This window comes from Sinocyclocheilus rhinocerous, unplaced genomic scaffold (assembly GCF_001515625.1).
Source record: "Sinocyclocheilus rhinocerous isolate Xijiao unplaced genomic scaffold, SAMN03320098_v1.1 scaffold613, whole genome shotgun sequence".
Classification (NCBI taxonomy): domain Eukaryota; kingdom Metazoa; phylum Chordata; class Actinopteri; order Cypriniformes; family Cyprinidae; genus Sinocyclocheilus; species Sinocyclocheilus rhinocerous.
This window is the reverse complement of record NW_015626869.1, coordinates 208,376-219,847: the sequence shown is the minus strand read 5'-3', so window position 1 is coordinate 219,847 and position 11,472 is coordinate 208,376. Positions and strand designations below refer to the sequence as shown.

General features: G+C 41.3%; 1 protein-coding gene across 2 annotated transcripts in view; it reads right to left on the bottom strand.

The window, feature by feature from the left end:
- Positions 1 to 269: 269 nt before the first annotated feature.
- LOC107719136 (adhesion G protein-coupled receptor L1-like) overlaps positions 270 to 11,472 on the bottom strand; it is a 15,727-nt gene continuing 4,524 nt past the window's right edge. For both annotated transcript variants that reach the window (XM_016526495.1, XM_016526503.1), the window contains 15 exons: positions 11,115 to 11,322; positions 10,765 to 11,029; positions 10,335 to 10,662; positions 8,679 to 8,975; positions 7,373 to 7,476; positions 7,082 to 7,267; positions 6,913 to 6,951; positions 6,641 to 6,821; positions 5,496 to 5,618; positions 5,023 to 5,222; positions 3,337 to 3,510; positions 3,040 to 3,249; positions 1,156 to 1,376; positions 1,005 to 1,071; positions 270 to 365 (listed from right to left, as the gene is read on the bottom strand). In XM_016526495.1, the coding sequence (XP_016381981.1) occupies positions 270 to 365; positions 1,005 to 1,071; positions 1,156 to 1,376; positions 3,040 to 3,249; positions 3,337 to 3,510; positions 5,023 to 5,222; positions 5,496 to 5,618; positions 6,641 to 6,821; positions 6,913 to 6,951; positions 7,082 to 7,267; positions 7,373 to 7,476; positions 8,679 to 8,975; positions 10,335 to 10,662; positions 10,765 to 11,029; positions 11,115 to 11,322 (2,699 nt within the window). The remainder of the gene's footprint in view (positions 366 to 1,004; positions 1,072 to 1,155; positions 1,377 to 3,039; positions 3,250 to 3,336; positions 3,511 to 5,022; positions 5,223 to 5,495; positions 5,619 to 6,640; positions 6,822 to 6,912; positions 6,952 to 7,081; positions 7,268 to 7,372; positions 7,477 to 8,678; positions 8,976 to 10,334; positions 10,663 to 10,764; positions 11,030 to 11,114; positions 11,323 to 11,472) is intronic.

Below are 11,472 nucleotides of genomic sequence, written 5' to 3'. Positions count from 1 at the left end.
GTGCTTGAAATTAACATTTCTCTAAATAGATATCTTCAAAAATGTCCAGTCCCATCAGGATTTCACAGAGTTTTATTTAATTTAATTTGATTGTTTTTGTTTGTTTGTTTGTTTTTTGTCAATTATCTGTAAATGTTGGAGACATCCGTCATGTCTGCACCGTGAGGCTGCATATTATTGTCTAGATAGAGCGCTCACAGCAACAGATTTCCAGTAAATATTATGTGCTGTAGCCGAGGAACTGAGTGTGACCCCTGACCCCTGCATTCTTACTTGATGTTGTCGAATCGGCTGGAGTCTGGCTTCAGCACAGTGGAGTGCCGCAGCATGCGGTGGATGGTGATGACCAGCACTGCCAGGTTCAGCTACACACAAGAGGTCAAAGGTCAGACGGGCTCTTAAGAGAGCAGAAAACACTCAGAAGATGCTCATTCCAGCAAGTGGCCTCCATGTATCCACTCACAAAAAAAGTTATTTTGCATTTTACTCCAATTTTGTGTAAACATGTCAGTCTGGTCAAATAATGAGTCAAAACATTTAACCTGGAAACAGAGGGTCTCGTTGAGCACATTGCATTGTGGGATATGCTACAGTACTTAAAGTGTGTTCTGCTTGTATGTATATAATAGCTGCATACACTTAAAAATATATTTTTAATTAAAATAAAAATGTTTTGATTGTAAATAAATAAAAAAAATTTTTTTTTTTTTTAAATCTAAATATTACAACAATTTTTCATGTTCATAAATGTGTAAATATGTGCTAAGGTTTGTCAGTCTGGTCAGATAAAAGGATAAGACATTTACCATAATGGAAATGGAACTTAGAATAGTACTTAAAACAGTTATAATAACTTAAAGAAATAAATATTAGTGTATTAAAATAAGCATACATTTTAAATATGCAATTACACACAGAGACAGAGAGAGAGAAACTAACAGAAAGGTGATGTATTTGAAATTGATGCATTGATTTATAAACCAATGCATTAAAATGACTCCTACCAGGATAACGAGGGAGGCGGGGCCAATAAACGTCCAGATGAAGTAGTTATCCACCCTCAGCCAGCAACTGCACAACACAAGAGAGAGAGATTACACAGGCAAACACACCGATGTCAGGACTTGCGAGTCCTGCAGATGGAAACACACTCACGCTTTGGGTCCTCCGTAGCTCCTGTAGTCGATGGCGGTGGAAATGGCCACCACCAGCGTGGGGAAGCCGTACGCGGAGAGGTAGTAGTACTTACGACGAGACGTCTCGCTTTCAAACACCTCCACCATCAGCACGTACAGCTGCACCGTCTCCATGCAGAGCCAGCAGAACACTGACAGCAGGAAGAAGTGCAGCAGACCGGCCAGAACCGGACACACCACCTGCACACACACACACACACACACACACACACACCTGACGCATGAACACTTCACTGCTGAGCTGATCTGGTGTAGCCTGGTTTACTCTAATGTGATCTGGTGTGGTCTGGTTTAGTCTGATAAAGTCTTGTTAGGACCGATGTGTGTCTGGTTCAGTCTAATGTGGTTTGGTGTAGCCTGGTATAGTCTGATAAAGTCTTGTTTGCTCTGATGTGGTCTGGTTTAGGTGAATGCGGTCTGACGTAGCCTGGTTTACTCTAATGTAATCAAATGTGGTCTGGTTTAGTCTGATAAAGTCTTGTTAGGACCGATGTGTGTCTGGTTTAGTCTAATGTGGTTTGGTGTAGCCTGGTGTAGTCTGATAAAGTCTTGTTAGGACAGATGTGTGTCTGGTTTAGTCTAATGTGGTCTGGTGTGGTCTGATTTAGTCTGATAAAGTCTTGTTAGGACCGATGTGTGTCTGGTTTCGTCTAATGTGGTCTGGTGTAGCCTGGTTTACTCTAATGTGATCTGGTGTGGTCTGGTTTAGTCTGATAAAGTCTTGTTGGGACCGATGTGTGTCTGGTTCAGTCTAATGTGGTCTGGTGTAGTCTGATAAAGTCTTGTTAGGACAGATGTGTGTCTAGTTCAGTCTATTGTGGTCTGGTGTAGCCTGGTTTACTCTAATGTGATCTGGTGTGGTCTGGTTTAGTCCGATAAAGTCTTGTTAGGTCTGATATGGTCTGGTTTAGGTGAATGCGGTCTGACGTAGCCTGGTTTACTCTAATGTGATCTGGTGTGGTCTGATTTAGTCTGATAAAGTCTTGTTGGGACCGATGTGTGTCTGGTTTAGTCTAATGTGGTCTGGTGTGGTCTGGTTTAGTCCGATAAAGTCTTGTTAGGTCTGACATGGTCTGGTTTAGGTGAATGCGGTCTGCCGTAGCCTGGTTTACTCTAATGTGACCTGGTGTGGTCTGGTTTAGTCTGATAAAGTCTTGTTGGGACCGATGTGTGTCTAGTTCAGTCTAATGTGGTCTAGTGTAGCCTGGTTTACTCTAGTGTGGTCTGGTTTAGTCCGATAAAGTCTTGTTTGCTCTGATGTGGTCTGGTTTAGTCTAATGTAATCTTATGTGGTCTGGTTTAGTCTGATAAAGTCTTGTTAGGAACGATGTGTGTCTGGTTTAGTCTAATGTGGTCTGGTGTGGTCTGATTTAGGTTGATTGTTTGGTCTGATGAGGTTTGGTTTAGTCTGATTAGTCTTGTTAGGACCGATGTGTGTCTGGTTTAGTCTAATGTGGTCTGGTGTGGTCTGATTTAGGTTGATTGTTTAGTCTCATGTGGTCTGATTTAGTCTGATAAAATCTTGTTAGGTCTGATATGGTCTGGTTTAGTCTAATGTGGTCTGATGTAGCCTGGTTTACTCTAATGTGATCTGACGTGGTCTGGTTTAGGTTGATTGTTTGGTCTGATGAGGTTTGGTTTAGTCTAATTTGTCTTGTTTGGTCTGATGTGAGTCTGGTTTTGTTTGACGTGGTCTTGAGTAGAGTGCTGTACTCTAATGTGATCTGGTGTGGTCTGGTTGGTCTGATGAGGCTTGGTTTAATCTGATATAGTTTTGTTTGGTCTGATGTTTGTCTGGTTTAGTCTAATGTGGTCTGTTAAGGTCTGGTCCTCGTGAACTCACGGTATAGTGTGTCTTATCCATGCCGATGAGGAAGAGGAGTTGTGAGATGAAGAGCGTGAGGCACAGGTTCTTGTGGATGGTGGTGCGGTCGCTCTGAAGGCCTCGCAGGCAGCAGAAGGTGGAGATACACAGAGCCAGACACACCAGAGAGATCACCATCCCCACCCACGTGATGACGAACAGGATCAGACCCTGAACGCCGCCGGGATACTGGCACCGAGAGAACAACAGAGTGTGAATGACTGACACATGCGGCGTGTGAAGGGTTAAGCTCCTGTGTGGGTGTTTGAGACTCACGGCGGGCTGCTGGTGGCTCATGAGCACGGCGAAGTTGGTGAGATGCGAGCAGGCGCAGGTGGTGTGCGTGTTGTTGCTGTGCAGACGTCTGCAGCCCTGTGACGACCACTGACCCGTCATCGAGCGCTCAGAGTAATTCCAGAACGAACAGTTGGGATTGAAGTGATTCTCCAGCTGTCAAAACACCAACACACAGACGCCCGTGAGCCGTTTATAAGAGTGTGTTTGTGTCTCTCACAAACTCATATGTCTGAGAGCACATGAGAAAACGTTTTTATTTTTATTTATTAATTTGTTTTGAATAAATGAGGATGTATTTGGTGTGTCTTTAGCAGCACTGGAGCTTCATAAACTAAACCGGATGATCATGTTCTCCAGACGGATCTGAGATGATAAAATAATATTTAAGTCGCATGATCAATGATACTCATTTAATCTGATGCCACATTAGTCACACATTACTGTGAAATAATAAATTGGATATATTAAATATTATGATATAGTTATTTTTCTTTTTGTGTCATAATTATTCTTTGTTTTTCATTTTTTAAAGGCTTTAAACTCTCTCATTACTTCCAGGTTTAATTTGGTTTCTTTTGGATGTGGCTTCTTTAAACTGTTTGCAGTTTATCTTTTCTTTTCTTTTCTTTTCTTCTTACAACATTTTAAATAATTAAACACTTTTTTAATTACTTTTGCGATATATAAATAAACTTGCTTTTTCTAATGTACAATACAATTTGGGTTTGGTAGGATTTTTAAAAATGTTTTTTAAAGTCTCTTCTTCTCACCAAAGCTCCATTTGTTTGATCAAAAATACAGTAAAAAACGCTAATATTTTATAATATTATTATAATTTAAAACAGCAGTTTTCTGTGTGAATATCTGTTAAACTGTAATGTATTTCTGTGATGCGCAGCTGTATTTTCAGCATCATTACTCCAGTCTTCAGTGTCACATGATCTTCAGAAATCATTCTAATATGCTGATTTGCTGCTCAAGAAACATTTCTGATTATTATCAATGTTGAAAACAGTTGTGCTGCACAATATTTCTGTGGAAACTGTGATACATTTTATTTTCCAAAATTCACAGATGAATAGAAAGTTCAGAAGAACAGCATTTATTTGAAATAGAAATCTTTCCTAACATTACAAATGTCTCTACTGACACTTTTGAGCAATTTAATGTGTCCTTCATGAATAAAAGAATACATTTTTCAAAAAACATTACTTTTAAACAGTAGTGTATTTTTGTTAGATATAAATTTTTTGGTTCTACATGTTATATATGATTGTATCGGCATCGGCCAATTTAGTGTTTATATAACAATCCATTTTGCTCTGATTAGGATGATATTAAAATCAGATATCTTTGTATATTGTTTTAGATATTATTATATTCATGTTTCAAAAGTACTAAACTGTTATCCATCGTATCTACTCTTAATACTTCAATGCCTGATTTAATGTGATGCAAAACTCTAAACTGCAGCTTGAGTATGAAACAATAGGTTTCTAATATCAGCAAAAAATGGCCAAAGCCCGTGTGTGTGTGTGCGTGTGTGTGTGTTGCAGTGTGTGTGTGTGTGTGTGTGTGCGTCATATTGTTCTGTAAACATACATTTTGTGTGTGTTGCAGTGTGTGTGTGTGTGTGTGTGTGTGTGTTGCAGTGTGTGTTAGCACCTGCAGGTGTCTCAGCGTGAACTCTACAGGATCGGTCAGAAACACGCGGCTGGACTCTTTGTTCATGGAGGCAGAGATGATGTGGGAGTTGACGGCTAGACTGTGTCCTCCAGACTCGCCGTGCATCTTCACTGTGGCGTTTTGAGTGGAGAGGAACGAGCCCAGGTTCTTATAGAGCGTGAAAACCACCTTCACCTGACCTGATGGAGCCACACACACACACACACACGGTCAGATCTACACGACACGTTCAGCTGCGATCGATACGGCCGGTCCCACACAGCTCATCACACACACGTGCGTCACCACGGCAACAGCCACAGGAGCCGGTGACCATGGGGACTGTTGCCATGGCAACGCCGAGCGAACAGGCCCGGATACTTGTGGTGCAGAGAAACCTAGTGAAGAGTGTGAGCGTCTGAGAACGACTGAGACAGACAGACGGAGAGAGAGAGAGAGAGAGAGAGACTGACCGTTGCGGCTGTACTGTTTGATGGTGGATGACGACACCTGGATGGTGCTGTCGCTGTCATACGAGTTCGGGAAGAACAGATCCTTCAGCTCCATCTCTGTGTTGAGCACATACACCTCCAGATCTGAAAACACACACACACACACACTTTGCTCTTTAAAAACAACTAGCATAAAATCTAACACATTACCTTACATGCAAATGAATAAAAACATTACAAATTTGGTACCACGTTACAATAAGGGTAACATTATTGTTGACATTAGTTATGCATGTTAAAAAAATATATACTATTTTTCATTGTTCATTTTTGTTTGTTCATAATAGACTAATGTTAATTTATATAACTTTTAATATAATAATATACTATATATATTATATACTACTATACAATAATATTATATTAAAATATATAAAGTATCAACCAAGACTAATTATATAAAATTGTAAAAAGTTATATAAAATGTATTTGATGCAGTTAACACACAATTACATAATTATATTTTGTTCTGTGAAGTTTATAAATGATTTAATTTGTACATTTTATTATAATGTAATGTAATTTAACTTTCTCAAGTAACAGTAATTCTGCTATTTAAAAAATATATATATTTGTGATCATGTTATATTGTTATCTTATACAGTACAATAATTTTTAAAAAGAAATGAATGCTTTTATTCATCAAGGATGCATGGAATTGATCAAAAGTGTCAGTAAAGACATTTATAAAGCTTCAAACGATTTCTATCTCAAATAAATGCTGTTCTTTTGAACTTTCTATTCATCTGTGAATCCTGAAAAATAAAATGTATCACAGTTTCCACAAAAATATTGTGCAGCACAGCGGTTTTCAACATTGATAATAATCAGAACTGTTTCTCGAGCAGTAAATCAGCATATTAGAATGATTTCTGAAGATCATGTGACACTGAAGACTGGAGTAATGATGCTGAAAATACAGCTGCGCATCACAGAAATAAATTACAGTTTAACAGATATTCACACAGAAAACTGCTGTTTTAAATTGTAATAATATTTCATAGTTTTTACTGTATTTTTGATCAAATAAATGCAGCCTCGGTGAGCAGAAGAAACGGTTCCCAGACTTCTGGACGTTTGAGTATATGAGGTAGCATGAGCCGTACCGATGTTTGGCGCGCGGTCGCTGAAGTGACCCCCGTACAGGTTGTTAGCCAATAGAAACGCTCCTTTCTCCATGACGTCGAGCAGCATGGTGGCGGTGTGTGACTGTTCTGTAGAGTTCATGTCCTGCCACGACTCCAGCGCCTCCAAACGCAGCAGATTATCCACCGTCTGCACCACCGCCTGACACACACACACACACACACACACACACACACGTGAGCGGCGTACACAGAGACACGCAGGTTTGCACAACTGTGTGCTGTGTGATTACCTGAATAAACGCTCGACAAGTCCGTTCTCTCTTCTGAAGCTGAAAGACACAAACAAAACGGTGTTTCTCTAATAGTTGTTTATGTGTGTGTGTTTGTGTGTGAGTGTGTGAGTGTGTGTGTGAGTGTGTGTGTGTGAGTGTGTGTGTGTGTTGTTGTTGTATGCAACACCTTGTTGTAGTTGCGTGTGGCCGACTCCTTGTTTCCGGGTCGCAGCGCCTGCAGCTGTGAGTCCAGAATGTCCAGCAGCTGTTCCATCAGACGCACAGAGGAAGTGACATCACCGGCATAGACCCACCCCCGAGTGTGGTTGACAAGTACAGAAGCGATATGTGCTGCGTTTTCCCCGCTCTTAATCTACAGAAACAAGAGAGACACATCAAATATCTGTTTATCCATCCATCATCTATTTATCTATCAATCTGCATCCGTTTATCCTTCTGATAACCCCTGACCTCTGACCTTTTGAGCGACCTGGCTGACCCAGGGCGAGGTGCAGTTGCTGAGGTCGGGACCTCTGGGGTTCCACACCACGTCATCTGTCATACACTGATACGACGCGATACCTGAATGATCGACAGAGAGCAGGCAGAATGAGTAAGACAGGAAAAAACACAATCAGAATCAGGTGACGCTGTAGGAAAAGGAAACAGATAAGAGGGATTCCTGTAGAAATAATCAAAACATCCCAAAACAAAACACGATCAAGTTAAACCTTTGGAAAGACTTCTGTGAAGCTGTGAAGAAACATCTGACCTTATAACACAACACACGTCAGTGGAAAGCACCGCAAACAGGAACATCACACTCAGAAAACATTCTGGTCCATAAAATGCACACATGAAGGGTGTGGAGATTTTCTGGCAACATTCAGCGGTTGACAACATGCAGAAGTTGACTAATGGAGGCACACTTATTTTTTCAACATCGAGATTTTAGGTAGGAAACAGAATGGTCATTATTTCATTTAGTTTTGTTAATCATTTTCTGTCATTTTTACAAATATTTCATTTCCGTGGTCCCGCTGCGTAACAAATGGATGTTTATAAGTCAACATTTTCATGTAGTCTCTCAATGAATTTGAGTTTATGAAAACTGCATGTGTAATAATTATAATGGCATTAAATTAAATTAGTTTTAGATGACGTTTTCCTCTGCATGAGAGTGTGGCTTTAAAGCTAGCATTAGCATGTGACCTTCAAGTGCCTTGGTGTAATCTGTATTATCAAGTCTAAACACTGATGATAATGACTGTTAGAATCACTACTTGCCTCTAATAATAATGCTAAATACATTTAAAAACTGATTTTGTATCTAGGGGCTTTTGTACAAATGACTACGACAAAGATTATGAATATCAGAAGCCATCAAATGCCTCACGACTGTCCAGAGGCGAGTTCACCGAGAGTTCAGCGGCGTGCAGGAATATATTATACAAACCCATCCACTAGAGACACGATACTAGAATAAAAAGACGTCATCAAATGTGAAATTAAACTACTTAAGTGCATTACACATAGAAAAAAATGGGAAAGCTACAAACACAAGGCATCGGCATGTTTATCAGGCCAACAGTCTGCTGTTATGACCATTAAACAACCGAACAATGTTGCTGCTAAAAACATTTATAAATGGAAGAAAATATTTTTACAGTTAGCTGAAACACACCCACTGAATCGTTTATTTTAGCACTGACTCATCTGTAGTGTTAACACACACATGAACCCCCCCCCCCGAAACACCAGCACACACACAAGCCCCTACTGACCGAGGGATCCTTTGGGACACGGCCTCTCCACCGTTTCTCCTCGATGAGTCGGGGGCCACTGGACCCCACGGGTCACGCGGCCCTCACACATGGGTGTGCGCGGCCCCTGCGGTCGGCGGGGAGGCCTGACGGTCACCGGGACCGTGGCTGTGATGGGCCTCCCCGCCGGAGCCCTGTTTATAGACCCCACAGGGTGGAAGGTCACAGACGGGATGGAAGTGGGACTGAAGCCCATCGACACGGTGGTGGAGAGCGCGCTCGGAGGAGTGGTGGAGAGAAGAGGCGTCGAGAGAGGATCTGAGAGGAGATAAACACACAAACGTGCAAAGAGATTAAACAGAGCAAATGGAGACTTTAGCATAAATGTGATGGGAATCATAAAAACCAATCAGTTCCTGTATTTTTTAATAAACGTAATGGTTCTGAATACAAAAGTGTCCTGCTTTTTCCATTTTTTAAAAAAAATATCTTAAACCGTGCTCAGATTTGCAATCTAAAGTCACAAAATTGACTGAAGATCAAATGATCTCAGCTGCTTCACCGATTTTTAAAATGAGAAAATGATGAGACTCGGACGAGATCTCAGCCGTGTCTCAAACTGGGCTCAGATCTGCCAAGATTTGAAATGTAAAGTCAGAGATCTCCGTATGAGCTCAAAACATTTCTCACAAAATTCTCTGAAGATCAAAAGATCTGAGCTGCTTCTCCAATTTTTCTCCTGAGAAAACAATGAGATTTGGAAGAGATCTCGTCCACATCTCAGTCTGTGCTCAGATTTGCCAAGATTTGCAATCAGAAGTCAGAGATCTCAACATGAACTCAAACATTTCTCACAAAATTCTCTGAAGATCAAATGATCCGAGCTGCTTCTCCGATTTTTCTCCTGAGAAAACAATGAGATTTGGAAGAGATCTCAGCCACATCTACAACCATGCTTGGATTTGCCAAGGTTCACGATCTCAAGTCACAGACCTCAACATGAACTCAAATATTTCTTTGAAAAACTCATCAAATTAAATCCAATTATCTGAGGTGCTTCTCAAATTTTTCTCCTGGGAAAACAATGAGATTTGGAAGAGACTGCAAGCAAACCTCAAACCGTTCTCCTATTTGACAGTATTTGGAATCTATCAATCAAAAGTCAGAGATCTCAACATTTACTCAAACATTTCTCACAAAACTCTCAAAGGTCAAATGATCTGAGAAATCTCTCGGGAAAACTATGATATTTGGAAGAGATCTCAACATATTTTCATAATGTGCTCCAATTTGGCAAGATACCTAGGTTTGCGATCAAAAGTCTCAGTATGAACTCAAACATTTCTCATCAAAGATCAAATGATCTGAGCTGCTTCTCAACATTAATTTTACAGCTCTGAATTATTACTACTGTATGACAACGATTGACTCATTTGGGTACGATTTTATTTTAGGAGAAAAAATTGAGACAAAGTTGATACTTAAACAACACAGACAAATCGAGCACTTAAATGAAACAACTGAGATTTCCAGTAAAACTCATGAGCTTTAAAAGAGCAACCTCTGAGCAATAAATGATTTTTGACAACTACAACATTTGGCTCAAGCTGATATTTAACAGATAACTCAGAACTCCTTTAAGTCTCCTGAGAAATGAAAGAGCATTAAAATGCTCACCTGTGGTGGGCTGCGGCGGGCTGAACTCCAGCGGGTACCGCAGGACGATGTAGTTGTTCCAGATGTACAGCTGGTTGTCTCTGGGGTTGTAGCTGATGGAGGAGATGTGCTGGTACGGGTTGGGGAACGGGATTCTCACCGGCTCCTCGTGGTTACGTCGCGTGTCGTAGGCATACAGGATCAGGTCTCCACCCACCTCGCTGTCATCGTCCTGGTACACAGAACGAACGGCGTACAAGATGCCACACGCCACGAACGCATCTGACGCCATGCGCTTCTCAAAGCTTGTCTGCCACGTCCCCTCAAACCTCAGCGTGTACGGGTTCACCTGAGATACAAGCCAATCGGATTACGGAACAATTGGAAAGCAGCCAATCAGAACGATGCAGCAAGACATAAACAGGAAGTACACTTTAAAACACTTTCTCACCTGGCTAACAACGAGGCGTCCGCTGTTGGCTTCAGTGGCATATATGACCCAAAGCCCGTGTTCGTCCACTGCTAGGTCGATGTCGGATTTCCCGCCCCAGCGGTACGGCGATGTGTCATGATAGTTGGCGGTTGCAATAATAGCTTCGCCGCTCTTGATGCGAGTCCGCAGGTCGTATTTCACAATGTTGCGTGTGCGTTCCTTGTTATAGAACACAGCCCCATCATACACAACAAAACCAGTGCCGTCCACTCGACTCGGCAACCTGTACGTCACACAGAAACGTTATTATAACACTGATATAACGCTCAACTTGTAACTCACTAATAAACTTATAAACAAAAACTCACTTATAGGTGGTGGTGACTCGGTTTTGGATGTAGTCGTCCCAGGAAGCGTATTCGTACAGCATATCTGTACGATAGGGCGTCCAGGGCATCACATAGAGCCTATCGCCCGCTTGCAGAGGGTCTTTACACCACGCCCCCGACTGATGCTCCGCCTCCCGCACAGAACTGGGCTCCAACACTCGCATTAACGTTCCAGGACAAACAAAAACTGGAGATGGAGAAAGAGAGAGTGATAATAGATATGAGCAGGTGTAGAGGAGTAGATTGTATTAGACTAATAAAGAATAGATCTAGTGAACAGATCTATTCTATACACACACACTCACACACACACACACACACACACACACACACATAC